Raw genomic sequence first — 17,306 nt, 5'->3', positions numbered from 1 at the left:
AATCTCTTATAAATCACAATTCAGAAGCATGGGTTAGTACATGTAGAAAGCCCCTTGCTACATTTCACTGCATAATGTTCCTAAAGAATGTATTTACCATGCAACTAGGGATGGCAGTGGACCGGGGAAAATGGAGCCCCGCCCCCAGCCTCGCCCCATTTGGATAGGGGATGAAGGTCATGAAACGGGGATGGAGGCGGGGATGAAGGTTAAAATCCATCCCCGTGCAGGGATGGACTTACGCTTTCCCCCACCCTGCCCTGCCCCCGTCCTGATCCCCGCCTTGCCCCGCCCCGACCCACCCCACCCCACCCCCAATCCTCTAAGGGATGACAATAGACTGAAGGGAAACGGGGGCCCGCCCCCGACTCGCCCCCGTTTGGACCAGGGATGGAGGACATGAAATGGGGATGGAGGCGGGGGTGGAGGTTAAAATACATGCCCGTGCGGGGATGGAGGTTCGGATTTTGAGACGGGGCAGACCTTGCCCCCCGCCCCGGTCCACTGCCATCCCCCTTACATGCAACCCAACCCCATGCATTGCACATGATAATACAGAAGGTGATTCATACTCCAGCCAGAGCACTCTATGCAAAGCAATGAGGGCCTCAACCAAACTGCACCCTCCAGGCCCCAGTTAATAAACCTTCCAATTTCCAACATCAAACTTATTTTCATTTTCTGGGTGCAATGTCCATTAGAGCATAACACATCAGCATTGATAGAAAGTAACAAGACTTCGGAGAATAAGTTAAAAAGTGTTAGTCTTTCAAGGCAAGGAAGCTGCTAATGATAAATAAAAAGAGAGTTCTGATTGGGAGAATGTAGCTTCTAATCAAGTTACTGCCCAGTGTGTTTAATTTTCAAGGAGTAGGCACTCGGTATATGTTCCACATCATCTAGATGGGAAAACTATTACCTACAAAAGGCAGTTTTCATCTACTTTTCAAAAGAAGACTTCTGTCCAAGTTCCAAACAAATATAAAGGGAGAAAAGACGACCAAACAGAAGGAAGACCAAAAAGGCTTATTATCCATGCACCAGAACAGGATAAATTTTCAGCTAAGGATCTTTCAGGAGTCAATGTTCTTTCAACCTCACACTTCTGACTTATGTAACAAAAAATCACCAATATTTAGATTTAACATGATTTTATTGCAGTAAATTTTGGAACTGATAAAAATCACAATAAGTTCAAAATATCATGTTTTTATCACCATATCTATGTTCTTGCATGCATTATCTTATTTTTGGATATGAATTTTACCCATTCAGTTTTACATGACAAGAATTTCCTGGTATTTTCCCCAAAAATATTGAAAAAAAAAACTGAGTTTTTCCCTTGCCAAAAAAACCTGAAAACATTATTTATGGCACTGAATCTAACCAACATTTTTAGGCATCGTAATAACCAACTACAAGCTGGAGGACCTTTTTTCAAAAACAATTCCACAACTGACTATGATTGCTCTAACAAAAAAAGACCAGAAATCACTAGTTTAGCAAAATTCACTCATTGTTCAAGCATGCAAGATAATATCATCAACACATGTAGCAACATCCTCAAACATCAACAGGCACACAAGCATGGATAACAAAAGCAGCAACCTCCCTTCACCCAAACTCAACAACAGAAACAACACAATTTGCACTGGTTTTGAGCATGATATTTATCTTCCCAGTTATAACCTCTCTAAAGACTTCTGTGCCAAAGATTTGAGAGAAAAGCATATGAACTACTCAAGGTAGTTATTTAGGTCTGCATGATATATAGATACAAGACCAGTTATTTCCAATAAAGCTCAGAATGTATATAGGTAGAATATGATCAAGTCACTAACATTTCAATGTGTTTCACCACCCAAAAATTGAAAATCTCTCCAACAATGTCCTAGCACATTAACCCCCTCCTAAACTATAAGATGTTGCAAGATAGGTACCGCCCATCTTCTCACACTAAAAACAAATCACAACCAAACGCATAACAATATGATATGCCACCAGTGCAAGCTCCTTGTCAAATCAATATTTGCAGCTTGCCTCCAATAAAGCTAAAGATTCTATTCAAACAATACCTAGGTCCCAATTGCTACCTATCTATTGTCGACCAAGAGTGATCATGACAAATAAAATTAATTAGCCAGAACCTCCATAATCATGATCAAATGATTGCTGAAACATCCGAGCACGTAATAAGCAAAGCAATACCCACCACCACTGCAGCTGATAAACTCAAGACAGCAAATCAGAATGTAACAGCAAGTATAGTTTATTCCAACAGCAGCCAATCAATAATAGTGCAACACCCAGGATGGGTACATCAGAAAATAGATAGATAAATAAAATAATGCCGATTAAACTCCATGCATTTTGGAGTCCTTCTCCTCTTTAATGCTCTACAGCCAGTTGATTGCTTCTATACGTTCAAATCTGTAGCTTGAACGATTAGCAAATCAAGAGCACCGCTTATGATTTCAGCTTGTGCGCAGAAAACGGGATTAGGATTGTATTTTATCAAAGCCTTAAAACAGAAGCATATGTAGCAACTAACACTAAACAAACAACTTTGAGAATTACATCACTTGATACCAGAAATAAGATGCCTCAATGGAACGTGAACATCTCAAAATTAACACAATACAAAATTTTGATAATTTTAATATCATCAACAACTCTGATAAACAATCCATCTTCAAAACGGTTTGGTCCATAACTAGGAAAAAAACGACTGAAAGGAAAATTCCAAACGAGAATAACATCGCGACTTTCAGCTACTTCTTGAGAATCGATACCCTCTAAGACGACGCTGCATCCGCCCTCTTCCGCGGCACCGCTTGGGTTCCTAAAAACCACCAAATCAAAACACAGAACCGGTTCAGAAGAAGGGCATTTCGCGTATCAAACAAACAACGATATAAAAAGAGATGCAACTAAGTTTACCTTCTCTGAAATTGCTCTTGAATCGACGGGGCATGTGGCGGAGGTAGCGCATACGGCCCGACCCCGTCGTCTTCCTCCTGATCGCCTTCACGCTCCAGTTATCTGCCCAATCAAACACGTTTCAGTCCATTAAAAAAAAACCTCCATCATCAATGCCGCAAATCGAAATTCGCATCAAAGAAGAGAGAAATAAGAACAAGGCGATCTCAATTCTCAACTAATATATCAAATCGTCAAAGAAGCAAAGGCGTATCAGAAAGAATGATCAAGGAAAATGAAGAAATGAGAAGAAGAAGAAGAACTCACACTTGCGAATCCGGGCAGACGGATAGCCGCAGGAGCCGCAGCGGCTCTTCTGGAGATGGAAACTCCGGCGACCGCATCTCACGCAGAGGGTGTGGGTCTTGTTCCTCCTCTTCCCGAAGCTCCCCGTTCCCTTACCCTGCAAAATTCCCGATCAAGAAGACATCAAAAACAAGAAGAGAGAGAGAGAGAGAGAGAGAGAGAGAGAGAGAGAGAGAGAGAGAGAGATTACCATAGCTCCTTGTGCTCTCACTGGTCTCGCTCTCTTCTCAGCCGCCTCTTTGCGTGAGAGAGCTAAAGAGAGAGAAAAGGAGGGAAAGAATATATAATGATTTCCCAGAAACCCTAATCCCTAAAGAGAGGCGTCTTGATATTCGGGTCGGATCTGCTCCTGACCTGTGAGTCCGGACTCCAGTCCGATTTTGGCATTCTGGTACCGGGTCCTGGTTCGGGTCTAACCGAACCTGGATTGAGCAGAACCAGATCCAGGTGCAGACACAGAGCAAAAACCAAGACCATAAAATCTTTTTAACTACTTGTTCAGGGAACACTGTTCAGTTTGTCCTGGACAGGATTTTTTTTTTTTTTGAAGTTGTCCTGCCCCCACCATTCTATGTGGGGGTGTCTCTGTACAAAAAAAAAAAGTGTCTTTCAGGTCCTGTGAACGTGCATTTGCAGTATCCTGCGTGATGCATGGGAGTGTGCATTCAAACACGCCCTTAGTATGCCGCTGCACCTGATCTGCCCTCCATAAGTTGTACCTCATAGATAGAGACCAGTTAGGCCCCTCATAGATGGAAGGAAATTAAAAATAAAAATTGTCTTATATCTTATTTTCATTAGTTCTGAACCCAAGTCAGACACAAAACAATCATTTTTTTTCGACCTTAAGCCATCCTAAAACCAAATTTCCTACCTAAACCCAACCTCAAACTCTATAAACCGAACCCAATATTACTCAAGAATCCAAATCCCTAATTAATCCATGATCCTAATTTGAATCTTGACCCAAACCCATTGGATTAAAACCTTGTCCAAGAACCCAAAACAAGTACATGCCCCAGGACCCAAATATCCACAAAAAAATTGTAAAGCAATGGCCAGATCATTAGATCTCTGCTGAGTATGTTGATGAATTGCGTATTTCAGAGTTCACAGGTGACTACAATCCAAATGTGTTCCTTGATTGGATTCAAGCAATAGAGCAATCCTCCGAGGATCCAACATGTATCGAAATGAAGTAATTGATGTGGGTCAGGTTCACGGATCAATTATCCTTCATTTTTTTGCCCAAAAGATTCTCAAGCCCGGTTAGATAATACCTTGTTAGAACCTACCCCAAATGAGCCTTCATTTAAATTCATTCAAGACCCATTTGAAGTCCCATATCTAATTAAAGGTGATTTGGATTCAGAATCTCTTGATGAATCCAAACCTATTTTTGTAGATCCGCTTGAACCCTAAACCCAATCCAGAGTGACCTTTTTGTAAACCTTACCCATACTTAAATATATTCAGGATCCAAAGCTTAATAACCAAATCCAAGATTATCCTATATCCATATTTTATAACCCAAACCCATTTAAGACATTGGACTTAATCAAACCAGATCAATATGGGCTTTCACAAATAGCTATAGATGAGGTTTCTTCGTAGTGGATCTAAATTTTGTCTCAGACATCTGCTTCAGATCCGTTTGACTCATTTCACTATAAAGGAATCTCATATGATTTTTGTTGGTTCAGAAAGAATGTTCTTAATTATCTTCAATATTCATATTGGGGTATATCCAGCTTGGTTCATTCAGATTATAGAGTAGCACCGAGATCGGGTTCTATATTGTGGACTCATAGCCCATAAGTTGAAACAAAATTGAAAAAAGCTCAACCAGGATCTAGACTTGAGAGCAAGTCTTCTTCAACCCAAGGAGAATGATACTGGAGCATAACAAAAGACCCAAGTCCATGAAGAGACCAATTTAATATATTTTCATTTTGGATTTCTATTTTGGTTCTTGTGTCTAGATCACTATATCATATCCACCTTTTTAGGATAGATCTTATCTTTTTAAAAGGCAATCTTAGGAGGAAGTTTGTTTGAATTAAATTAGAAAATCTCCTTCTTTAAAAGGAGAATATATCTCATTGTTAAGGCAAAGTTGAAGATGAGAAAGTTTCAGTTATGTCTGTTCTTTAATTTTTAGTTATCTTTATATTTATCTTTTATTTTTCTAGATAATTCTTAGATAGATTTTTCTCATAAATCAGGCTTTTGGTTTACATCACATATAATTTTATTCTTGCCTTCAAGTTTGATTCATTGCATGTTGAGATGGGGTGGTTTATACACTCTAGTGTTTGATCACGGCCTAGATACAACTAAGATAAAGTCATCATTCTTGGGATTTTATCCATTTAATCTATTTTCATCTATACTCAACTCTTATAATGTTTCAAATAGAGGGATCACATCCTTTATTAAAAAGAGCGAACTTTGTGGTATCAAACTCAGGTTTAAGCTCAATTACAAATTGATAAAAATGTTCTGCATTAATTCATTTTTTATGGAGTTTAATATCTAATGGATAATGTCATTTAGGTTGAGAGCAAATTCATCTCAAAGAAGTGAGAGAGAATTATAATACTCCCTAATGTTTATGTAGTCTTGCTTCATAGATCTCACTTTAGCTTGAAGAAATATCTTTAATAAAATACATATTGCAAAGATACTCATATGCTTCATTGGCATATTTAAACTTTGCAAGGCTAGAGTACTTTTTTATGTCGACGATATTTATTAGTCATGACATAATCTTACAATGACTCATTCTTCGTACTTTTATTTTTTCTCATTTATGACCATGTTCATTTCTTTTTCTTAAAGAGCTACTTCTTTCTCATTATTACTCTTGGTGAGAACTAGTTGGAGTTCTCTTTCTTCTTTCAACCTGTCCCCACATTTCTTTCCCTCATATGGATACACACATCACATAATTGGTGTTATTTAAAAAAGAATCATAATTTTCCTTTTTATGTTCTCTCTTTGTAAAATCATCCAATGACAACCATGAAGCATCTTCGATTATGAGCATGGTCAGCGCGCACAATCTGCCCCCTAAGGGGGCATCAAAACCTTAAGCCCCTACACTCTAGTGGACTTTGATGGCTAGATGAAGTGAATTTAGACATAGTTCCAAGACCCCAACATAACATAAGACGAGTTGAGTTAAAGAGATAGTCAAGTAATTTGAACAAGACCTTAACCAATCCTTTTGTTTCTTAAATTTTGCTTTAATAAAATACAATCTTGCTCTGATTAGTAGGATTTATAAAAAAGTTTGAAGATTGTAAATGGAATATGGTTTGATTAACAAGTGTTTATTTTTTTTTCTATTAAGAATGGATATTGGTGGTTCATGTGAGCCGCAACAAATATTTTAAGAGATTAAAGTACCAATCACTAATATTCATGAGGATATCTTTTGGCATTCAAAAGAGGGTTAAATGATGGCAAGGACTTTCACTTTCTCATAGCATTCCATTTTTATTCTTTTCTCATTTATGATCTTAGTGTAGAATATTATGAATAGTTGCCTCAGTTGAATGAATCTTGCCAATTTATTATGAATCTTCTGCTACAAGTCCATCTAATCTTGACCAATGGATATCTTTTTTTAATCAGCTAGACATCATTTGGACATCATTTTTTTTGGTACCAATACCCAGATCTAGTGCAAGAATGCATGTCCTTGCCAACTTGTCTAGACTTGCTATAACTTCTAGCTTTTGGACCAATTGAAATAACAGCTTGTAAAGAATCGAGTTGAGAGACTATCATTTCTACTTCTACTTACCAACCCTCCAAACTTAAGAATGCTTGATGACAATGTTGAGTAGAAACTAAGTCGACATTCATGCACATGATTGTAACATCTTGATGTAAATAGGAGGGGCCCGATTGGCAAAGAAATCTAATCCATTACGAAATATCTAGGGAAAACAGGAAATAAATTTGAAAATAACAAAAAATAAAGAGAAATTATGAAAATTGCTAGAAATTGACTAGAAATAGGAAATAATTGAAATAAAATGAAAAAAAAACATTTTCTGGAATTCAATTCAACTCTAGTCTCCTAAACCCCTAGATTTTCCCTCTATTTATAGATGAAAATTTTCAAATCTTGATAAACCCAACTTAACCTATCTAAGGGAGTTTCCTAAATCTATTTAACTTTGTATTGAATATGGATCATCATTTGGACCCAATATCCAAATACAAACTAGACAAAATCCAAATATAAAAATGGATCCTAATGGACCTTTGTGAACCTGATTCTTTTTCTTCGATCAAGCATCACATCTACAAATGGAAAATAAACAATGAACCATTCAAAGAATTTAAAAGTAAAGCTGAAGTATAATTGACTTTAAGATTGTATGAAGGACCACAAAATTCCGTAGACAATCAATGAATATTTATGACAAATTAAGATGTTTATTGGAAGTAGATGAGTAGGAACTTTCAAGTTCATATTAAATTTTTGCACCATCATTAGACAAATCTATTTTGATATGCTGAAATTGATTAATATTGCCTCTCGATAGGGATGATATGGCCAATAAATGTGTGGCTCTTGGGTCATATAAGAGGTTTTGTTATTCTGTTGGCACTGTGGGACTCTGTATCATCAATCATTTACTTGTAGCATCTATTCGAAATGGACATGATGTAAACCCTAACAGTGAGTTCATATCTTTTTTCTCTGTAATTATTGTTTTAAACAACTGGTTTGCGGGTAATGGAAAGAAACTAAAATATTTTTGCAATTTTAATATGGATTTCAGATAGTAGTACATAAGACTGCAAAGCTGAGGGAGGGTGGGAAGAATGAATATATGAAGGCTTGTAACATGAGGAAATTGTACATCAAGAAGGAGACTCATCCACCATCAACATCATGTTCGATTAGAGGATCTCCTAGCTGGTACTTCTGATTATTTGCTACTGTCATTTGGCCCTGATATTTAGGGAAAAATCATTGTGCCCGTACAAACTAAGATCAAATGTCTGCTTGTGTAAATTGTGTTAAAAGATGACAGCAACAGGAATTGCTAATTAATAATATGGTAACCAAATGTTACCCAATGTACAAGGCTAAAGAGAATAAGTTAGTCACAACTACAAACTAAGAAAACATTAAATGTGTTTTCCTACTTACATGATAACTAATAGCTACTTTTGAGGAGGTGGTTAAAACAAAAGCTATATTAGAAGGATCGACCAACACAATCTGAAGGGCCAATCAGGATAACTTTGATAACTCCAAGATTTATCCTGGAGGATTATCATTTGGAGTTGTTAATTCATTTGATGAGTTGGTGTTTATCTTATCACGTCTCTGCAAGCTTGACGGGGTTGTTTATTGTGACGAAGGTTGACAAAGTGTGCAAATGGAAGTGGTTTGGTTAGGCCGTCTGAGAGTTGGTTATGAGAAGAGATGAACTGAACTTGAAGATCACCCTTGCGAACGTGGTCATGAACAAAGTGGAAGTCAATTGCAACATGATTGGTCCGAGCATGAAAAACAGGATCAACAGCAAGGTAGAGAGCCCTGATATTGTCACACCATAACACAGGTGGTGCACGAGGAGGAAATCCAAGTTCACAGAGGAGAGAGTGTAACCAAAGGAGATTGGAAGTAGTGCACGCCAAGGATTTATATTCAGCGTCTGTACTCGAGCGAGCCATTATTTTTTGCTTGCCGGGATGACCAAGAAATAACATTCGCATCAAGAAAAACTACAAAGCCAGCAACAAACTTTTGATCATCAGGACAAGCAGCCCAGTCAGCATTCGAGTAAGTATTGAGCTGAAGAGAAGATGATAATTGAAGTAACAGGCCATGATGCAAAGTTTCCTTGAAGTAGCATAATTTTTTTTTTACTACGGACCAGTAAGCATCAGTTGGTTAATGCATATACTGACATACCTTATTGACAACAAATGCTATATTGAGATGAGTAAGTGAGAGATATTGTAGGCCACGAACAATATTGTGATATAATGTGGGATCCTGGAACAAAGGCAATCCAGCTTTGGATAACTTGAAGTAGGAACTCATAGGGGTAAAAACAAGTTTGGATCATCCATGCTGGCTCTCTAAAGTAGATTAAGAGTGTATAATCGTTGAGAGAGAGTCACGCTAGCAAAGGAATATAATACCTCAATTCCAAGAAAGTAACTAAGCCCCCCAAGATCTTTGATGAAAAATGTCACACCAAGACAGGAAATCAGGCGAGCGATCTCCATTGCGGAGTTGCCAGTGATTATGATGTTGTCCACATAAACTAATATATGGATGATGAGACCACCTTGTTGAAAAATAAACAGAAAAGTGTCTGATTGAAAAATAACAAAGCCATGAGAGACCAAATATGAGCTGAGACGCTGGTACTAGGCTCGTGGAGCTTGCTTGAGACCATATATAGTGCAGTCAAGCTTGCAAACATGATGAGAGAAGTGTGAATGCATAAAACCAAGCGGTTGGATCATGTAAACATCTTCATCTAAAAAGCCTTTGAGAATGACATTGCTTAAATCCAGTTGATAAATATATCACTTGAAAGAAACAACAAGGTACAAAATAACTCGAATTGTGGTGGGTTTAACAACAGGACTATATGTCTAAAAAAAAACAACCCCTTCATCCTGGTGAAAGTCTTTGGCCACAAGGCAAGCCTTGTAATGGGTAATATAACCGTCTGCATGCCTTTTAATGCGGTATACCCACTTAGAGCCAACAACATTCAATTGAGGATGTGGTGGAATGAGATGCCAGGTATGATTATGTAAAAGGGCAGTGTATTCATCCTCCATGGTAAAATGCCAATGTTGATGCTTGATGACTTTCTTGTAGGTAGTAGGCTCAGTCTTTAGAAATCAGACATTGAAAGCAGTGTAGCCAATGGGGTACAAAGATGCGGAGAAGGATTTGGGTTTAAGCGAACCCATCATGAAGTGGGTCATCATTTGATGAATATGATCAGGTAGACGGTTGATAGTCGGTGCAAATGCAGAAGGGGAAAGCTCAGAAAGAGGCATCGATGAGCCAGGAAAGATAGGCACGAGTGTAGGGGATCGAGTGGGTAGGCATAGTTGGAGTAGGTGTGGGAGACTCTGGGGATGAGCGTAGAACAGACTGGTAAAGTACAAGGTCGATAGCAGATGATGAGGGGATGGAATCAGAGGAGGACAAAGGATTGACTAAGACCATCATGAGAGAAATGCCCCACTATGTGAGATCAGGCTCAGATATGGGAGACGAAAGGCATGGTGCAATAAAGAGGAACTCATCAAAGTACACATGTCGAGTGAGATAGGTGTGAGAGGTTTAAAGATGAAAGCAAATATAGCCTTTATGATGGGGGTAACCTAGAAAAATACAACATTTGGTTTTCGGTTGGAACTTAGTGGAGTTGTATGGGTAACTAGGAAATAACATATACACCTGAATACTCGAAGGTGATGATAGTTAGGTGACTAATTTAGGATAAGTTCATAGGGAGATTTACATTTAAGAACTCGGGTGAGTAGGCAGTTGATAATATAGACCATTGTTCGAAAAGCATCAACCCATAATTCATAGGATAAAGAGGCATTGCTTAATAAACTGAGACCAGTTTCTACAATATGCCTATGGTTTTGCTCAACCAACATATTTTGCTTAGGCGTGTGAGGGCATGAGAACTGATGAAATATATCATTGCTTTTAAGATAGGTCTCGAACTCACAACTTGTAAATTCACCACTATTGTCTGATTGAAAAGATTTAATGATGAACCCAACTTGGTTTTTCACAATAGATTTGAAACCTTTGAAACAATCAAACACTTGAGATATTGTTTTCAAAGAAAAGAGTGCAAAAAATGATTAAAATCATCCACAATTAATTAGAAACAAAAACCTTCATGAGAGATAACAGGAGCTACTGCCCCGCCAGGAAATGAGCAGTTTGATCACCTAGCAAAACCATTGTGACATCTAACACTATGAAGTATGAAATATTGGTCCTACATTGGCCTCTTTGGTTAGAACTTAGAAAGCAACTCATTTATATCCTGTCTTTATAATCATCACATGCTCAATTACTTTTATCCCCACAAGAGTGCTAGAAGTAACTAGAACTATGTGGAATATTCTAAGACAATGTATATTTAACCAAATACTAGGCGAGTGGGAGATAAAAAATCATGCTCAAGGTAAGCTTTGGCTGTCTCTTTATTCAATATGAGAGATTCTATGCAATCTTTAGGTGCAACTGCTCAAGATTATCTCCAACCAGAGTTAAGAAAAACAAGGCTGCATGCCACACATTGAATGGCTTCCCTAAGTCAAGAAGTCTAGTTGATCAAGAACATATAGCAATTTTCAAAAGGAAACAAAATAGCAAAGCTACTTGAACTATATGAAAGTCGTTCAGATTACATAACTCAGTTCATAGACCAATTTGGGCCTTGAATGAATTAAAAATTTTCAATCCAATTCAGAAACCGAACAGTGACCATCAAGTCTTCACAAAAAAATGGGGAGCTGAAGGATGAAATAATATGTTGTGATGATATCAAAATCATCCTTCAGGACAAACATGAAAAGGTTTATGATGTCAGTATGAACAATGATTGTTTTACTCTGGCTAATCTTGTTAAGCTCCCCACTACTAGATCAAGAAAGAGTAAATCAACGAGAAAAGAGTCATGTCACATTGTCACCTACAAGATATAGTACACTAAATAAGCCAAATGGACAGTGATAATTGATAATCCCCATCTGTACACCTCGTCTGTAAGACAAAGTAGCAGTTAGGATCACGGTGAACGAAAAGAAACCATACACTAGTGGTGCTATCATCATTTCTATAAATTAGATAACTACTAGAACAAAAGTCTTAATTTAATCAAATTAAAGGTGCAAAGCAAAGTTGTACAAGAAACACAATCAGAACAGGATCGCAACACATACATAAATATAATCACTAACTATAGATGAAATCCCAAACAATATAAAGCTCCAAATTGTACAAGAAACACAATGAGAAGAGGATCACAACACATACATAAATACTATCACTACCTACAGATGAAATCCAAAAATATAAAGCTACAAGTTGTACAGGAAAAGGATGGCAGCACGTACATAAATACTATTACTGCCTACATATGAAATCCCTCAAAATATCAACAGAAACAATTTAGAGTGACATAACCCATCAAGTTAAAATAAACATTGATATGAGGAAAACGTTCAAACTGAACAAAAAAGGATAGGCAATGCTCTGAACTACCCAGCTGGTGGCAATGTGATGCAGGTACGTATAGATGAATGAATCAAACACTAAGCTGCAAGGAAACAAGTTGGATACCCATAACCACTTGAAGAAAATCAGAGAAATAAGATGTAACTACAGTGACATTGTATAGGTATGTTTGCGAAATAGACAAAAACATTATGGAACAGAGAAGAGGGCGGTCCGAATATGCATACGTTCTGGAACAACCCCGAGCATCCCCGGAATGCTTGCAGCTTGAACAGGCTTGGGCTTGACCGCCTGCGCATTGCACACGTTCACAACGACCAATTTCATAAACGAAGCGACATCCGATTAGAACAGATCAGTATAACAAGAGAAAAATCAAGCATTGACTTGTTAGTCTTCACGGAAACAATGTCCTCCATAGTGAGAGGCTCTCCAGTAACCGAACACTTTCCATACTCCTGCATAAAGAACCAAGACATAAACAAAAAGAAAGAAAGAAAGAAAGAAAGAAAGAAAAAGATAAAAAACTGAGACTTGTTCTCCTTCTCTACAACCTCAAAGAAAGAAAAATCTGGGAAAAAGATACCGAAATATGTAGTTCGATCAATCGTTTCTCGAACAGGAGACCGGATTTCTTCGAAATCACGGGCTCCTCCGGCGTGATACCGGAAACTGCACGAAGAATGCAAAATAGGAACGATTTAAGCAAAAGGAATTGTTTGTTCTCACGAAAGAAAAACAAAAGAGGAAGATATATAATAATTGAAATCCGAAACGGAAGAAGCTCAGAAGAGATGAAACGCTACAAAGAAGCGTCTCAGTAGAGAGAGAGAGGACGCCTACTTGCACAGAACATTGTAGCTTAGCCTCTAGGGTTTCACTTCCTTCCCTGTGTAGAGAGAGAGTGAGTGAGTGATTCTCTCTCTCTCTCTCTCTCTCTCTCGTCAAAATATCGAGGGAAGCCCAGACCTGGCGGGTCGCTGGCTAGGGCTGAGAAGACAAGCCAAGCTGCTCGTGGCTCGGCTTGAATGCTAGATGTTCAGCTCGGCTTGGCCCACTAAAGGTCGTTAAACAGTAATAAATATATTTTTGATACATGTGTACAGTCGATTGTACATAGTTAGAATCTTACGACACATGTTCTTTGACTGGGTCTAACCTTGTAGATGTGTAGAAATTGACCCTTGTGTCACATTTTTTTTATTGGAAAGAGCATGTTTTTGAGTCAAGATAAAATTAGGGGTGTCAACGGGCCTGGTTTACTTGGACCCGACCCTAACCAAACCCTATAGGGTCAGGGTATGGTGATAAATAAGAAGACCTGATTAAGACCCAGGTTCGAACCCGAAGGTCCGAGTAATACATGAACTCGAGTATAGTTTGTGAATTTTTATACCAGACCAGGACCCAACCTGAGTTTCATTAAGACCTGCAAATTTTCAATGTAAAAATGATAAAAAATATGATTTTACCAGGTATGGTTCATGTAGTTTTTGTCGGTCCGAATATTGTTTTTCTTATAGCAGACTCGATTAGACTTGGGTTTAGACCTGATACCATACCCAAAAATCTGATCCAAGTATGGTTCCACCTGGGTCCAAACCAGACTTGGATGACACTTATAGTGTTTTGAATCATGCTATTTTCTTGCTTAAATTGTGGAACATTTTAGATGACACAAACCCCAGTTTAAAATTGGGTTGTTGATGTAAACTAGATTTTTGACCAATAAAAAAAAACTAGGTTTTGGTGTGTTTGGCTGACATCAAAACCTAGTTTGAAAATTGGGTTTTTGCCAAAAATCGAGCTAAGTGAAAAAGCCCTCAGTTTATCAGGGAAGGGTTTTTTCCACCCACCAATGACCCCCTCACCATCTCACTGCCGTTTGGTCATTTTCTAGGAAATGGCCTCGTTATAAGGCACAGTAGACCATTTTCTAGCCAGTGGGTGGCTAGGAAATGGTCGGCTGATGGCCTCTATTTTTTTTCCTGGGTGTGGCCATTTTTCGACCAGCCATCGATTGCGAAATTGCTGACCATATTTTTATTCTTAGTTTTTTTTATAGGTATTTAACTGGCTGGCCATTTTCCCGCCAACCACAGGCTGGGAAATGACCGCCATTGTTTTTTTCTTTATTTTTTTATGTTTTTTGGCCAGGTTTTTTGTCACCCAAACACAGTGTTGTGAGAGGCGTACGCCTCAGTACCTGAAGCATACGCCTCAGAGACTAGGCGCACACTCAAGGTACTGAGGCGTTGCTGTGATGTGCAAATTGCTTCTCATCAACCTCCGACCAGTTGTGACCACCGACCACCGGAGTTGCTGTGCTGCTCAGTCTTCTCCGACCACCGGACAACCGGCATATCCCTCACTTCCGTACCAGCTGGGCGAGTGGTCCTTCTCCTACTGCCTCCCCTCCCACCGCTTCACTTCCATACCAGTTGTGAGAGGCGTACGCCTCAGTACCTGAGGTGTACGCCTTAGAGGCGAAGCGCAGGCTCAACGCCTCGCTTTGCCTCATCGCATTTAACAACCTTGCCCAAACATGTTAGAAACCTAATTTTTGGCAAAACCAAGTTTGCCAAAAAACCAGGTTTTGCCCCTGTCATCCAAATGCCTCCTACTCATTCCAAGGGCTTCAAAGATCAAGTGACCCACATTGCATTGATATTTGCTATGAAAAGCAAAAGGTTTTTGCGTCCAATGACTTGAAACAATTCAATCCAAACACGTTTCTTGCTAGATGAACCACACCAAGTGGATCTACTAAATCACATTAATCAAATAGAGCTCACTACCTTATGACTTTCGAGTAAATTACTTTGGAAAATATTGGCTACATTCTAGAGTACGGTATTCTTTAACTGATTCCCATAGGTGTGAGTTTTATTTGACTAATTTGACCCCACAAATCGGTTCAGCATGGTCCATTTACTAGAAAATGCACATTGGATTGGGTGATTTCTATGTAAAAATATGGTTCTTAAAAATGAATTTTGTACGTAGTATGCACTGTTTAAATACATTAGAAAATTAACATCTAAAACATGCTTTTGACTAAACAAACCATATATTTGTAGGGCTTGATCCACAAGAAAATCAAGAAAATGTAAATGAATGGGTGGTTTCTAGTAGAGAGTATAGTACACTCGAGGGTTGCCAATATTTTCCCAATAGATTCGCAATTGTGTGTCCTATGGATACAGACATGAACATATAGAAATTAGCGACACTAGCACGTGATTTTTTTTTAAAGCAGCAAAACGAGGTCACATACTTTTTTGGATATTTAGTACATAAAACATATACCGTTGATAATTGATTCGATATATAAAGTCATATTTTTTTTTTAAAAGGCAAGCTGGGGTTAGCTAGGCAGACTCCCACCAGTTATTATTCAACGTATCACTGGGGTTTTGAACCTGCAATGTCCCACCACAAGGAGACGTGCACTAACAGCTCCTTCCAAACAAGCTGAGCCCCCCCCTTTGGTGCGTCCGTTCGTTACTAATGATTGTACACATTATCTACCGAATCATATTTATTTCAAGTGCTTCACTGATCATATCCTGTAAATATGATTTTTGTAGTTTATTTAACATATAAATGCATCGATCATATTGTTGTATCTTTAATATTTAGATAGATTTGATAATATTATTGTAAATCAACAACTGGCATTGCAATAAATTTTAAAAATTGAGCATTCGACCTATAGCATGTTAAAAAAAAAAAAAGATAAATAAAAAGAAAGGGTCTTATTTTTTTTTGTTAGGCAGACCTCTACCAGATATCTTTTAAGCCTCATGCGACAGAGGGATTCGAACCTGGACCTTCAGCTTGGCCCATGGGATTCCACCTTGGTGGTAAGAAAGGGTCTAATTTAGTGACACTTGCAACAATGACTTTATACTGGATATATGGCATATTATTAGCACACGTGCACACGTGCACATACACAACAGGCTACACTGCACTTCAAATAGTGCATATAATACCAATGGGGGCTCCGCTTGTTTGGCAGGAGAAGTTAGTACATGTCACCATGGGTTGGGAGGCTGCAAGTTCGAACCCCAAATGGTATTGGGACATCCAAAGCACAAAAGAAAAGCCAGATACAAATAATCCTCTTCCTAATGAATCATGTTTTGACAAGGTTTTAAACCCGATGAAGCCCGTATACCCCCCCAAAAACAACCAAACACTATTTCAATTTCATTCATAGATCCATGCGTAAAGCTAAATCAAATTAAACAATTGAGATTATCCAATAAGCAAATCAAGATAAATGCAAACCGGATCAATCATGCTCGGACTTGGATCAATGCAATGTTGAGTTGTACAAAACAACTTGAACTAATTAATGAGATGAATATGGCGCACCCACTAGCTGGGTGAGAACTTCATATCGACTTAAGGGGCCTTATAAGAAAACCATCGATTCATAAGTTTTGAAAAGGGGCCGTTAGTCTACAAGCTTCCATAGCATAGTGGTAGTGCGTTCGCTTCGTAAGCGAAAGGTCGCGAGTTCGATCCTCGCTGGGAGCTTTTCGAAGCACTGATTGTCATTTCTTTTTTATATCATGATATGACCTAATTTTATTGGTCAAGAGCCTCCATAAATTAGTTCAAACGTTTTAACTTTACCCTTCCTAGAGAGCAATAACCAGTAAAAATGGAATGCTTCAATCAGCTTGATTTGATGTTCTGTAGCATGAATGGAAAATGAAACAAAATTTTTTATTTATTT

The 17,306-nt window shown here is 38.3% G+C and overlaps 1 protein-coding gene and 1 non-coding gene across 2 annotated transcripts; one reads left to right on the top strand and one right to left on the bottom strand.

Annotated features, from left to right (window-relative positions):
• Positions 1 to 2,582: 2,582 nt before the first annotated feature.
• LOC149813698 (large ribosomal subunit protein eL37z-like) lies at positions 2,583 to 3,537 on the bottom strand. Its single transcript, XM_089991748.1, has 4 exons — positions 3,476 to 3,537; positions 3,247 to 3,382; positions 2,941 to 3,042; positions 2,583 to 2,842 (listed from the first exon to the last, which is right to left on the bottom strand). Exons 1-4 carry the CDS (start codon positions 3,476 to 3,478, stop codon positions 2,796 to 2,798), a joined length of 288 nt encoding a protein of 95 aa, XP_089847874.1. The 5' UTR covers positions 3,479 to 3,537; the 3' UTR covers positions 2,583 to 2,795.
• A 13,495-nt stretch (positions 3,538 to 17,032) lies between these two features.
• Positions 17,033 to 17,104, top strand: TRNAT-CGU (transfer RNA threonine (anticodon CGU)). The gene has a single exon. It is a non-coding gene; the product is annotated as a tRNA-Thr (tRNA).
• Positions 17,105 to 17,306: the final 202 nt, after the last annotated feature.

Source organism: Nuphar pumila, chromosome 16 (assembly GCF_984573655.1).
Source record: "Nuphar pumila chromosome 16, dmNupPumi1.hap1.1, whole genome shotgun sequence".
Taxonomy (NCBI): domain Eukaryota; kingdom Viridiplantae; phylum Streptophyta; class Magnoliopsida; order Nymphaeales; family Nymphaeaceae; genus Nuphar; species Nuphar pumila.
Note: the sequence above shows the minus strand (reverse complement) of the source record. Positions and strands in the feature narration are given on the sequence as shown.

Bases quoted from the DNA above. Each gene is read 5' to 3' on its own strand.
- LOC149813698 (XM_089991748.1), bottom strand. The intron at 3,043-3,246 runs GTGAGTTCTTCT...TTGATTGGGCAG, and splicing joins GTCTGCCCGGATTCGCAAGT to ATAACTGGAGCGTGAAGGCG. The intron at 2,843-2,940 runs GTAAACTTAGTT...GGTGGTTTTTAG, and splicing joins CAAGAGCAATTTCAGAGAAG to GAACCCAAGCGGTGCCGCGG.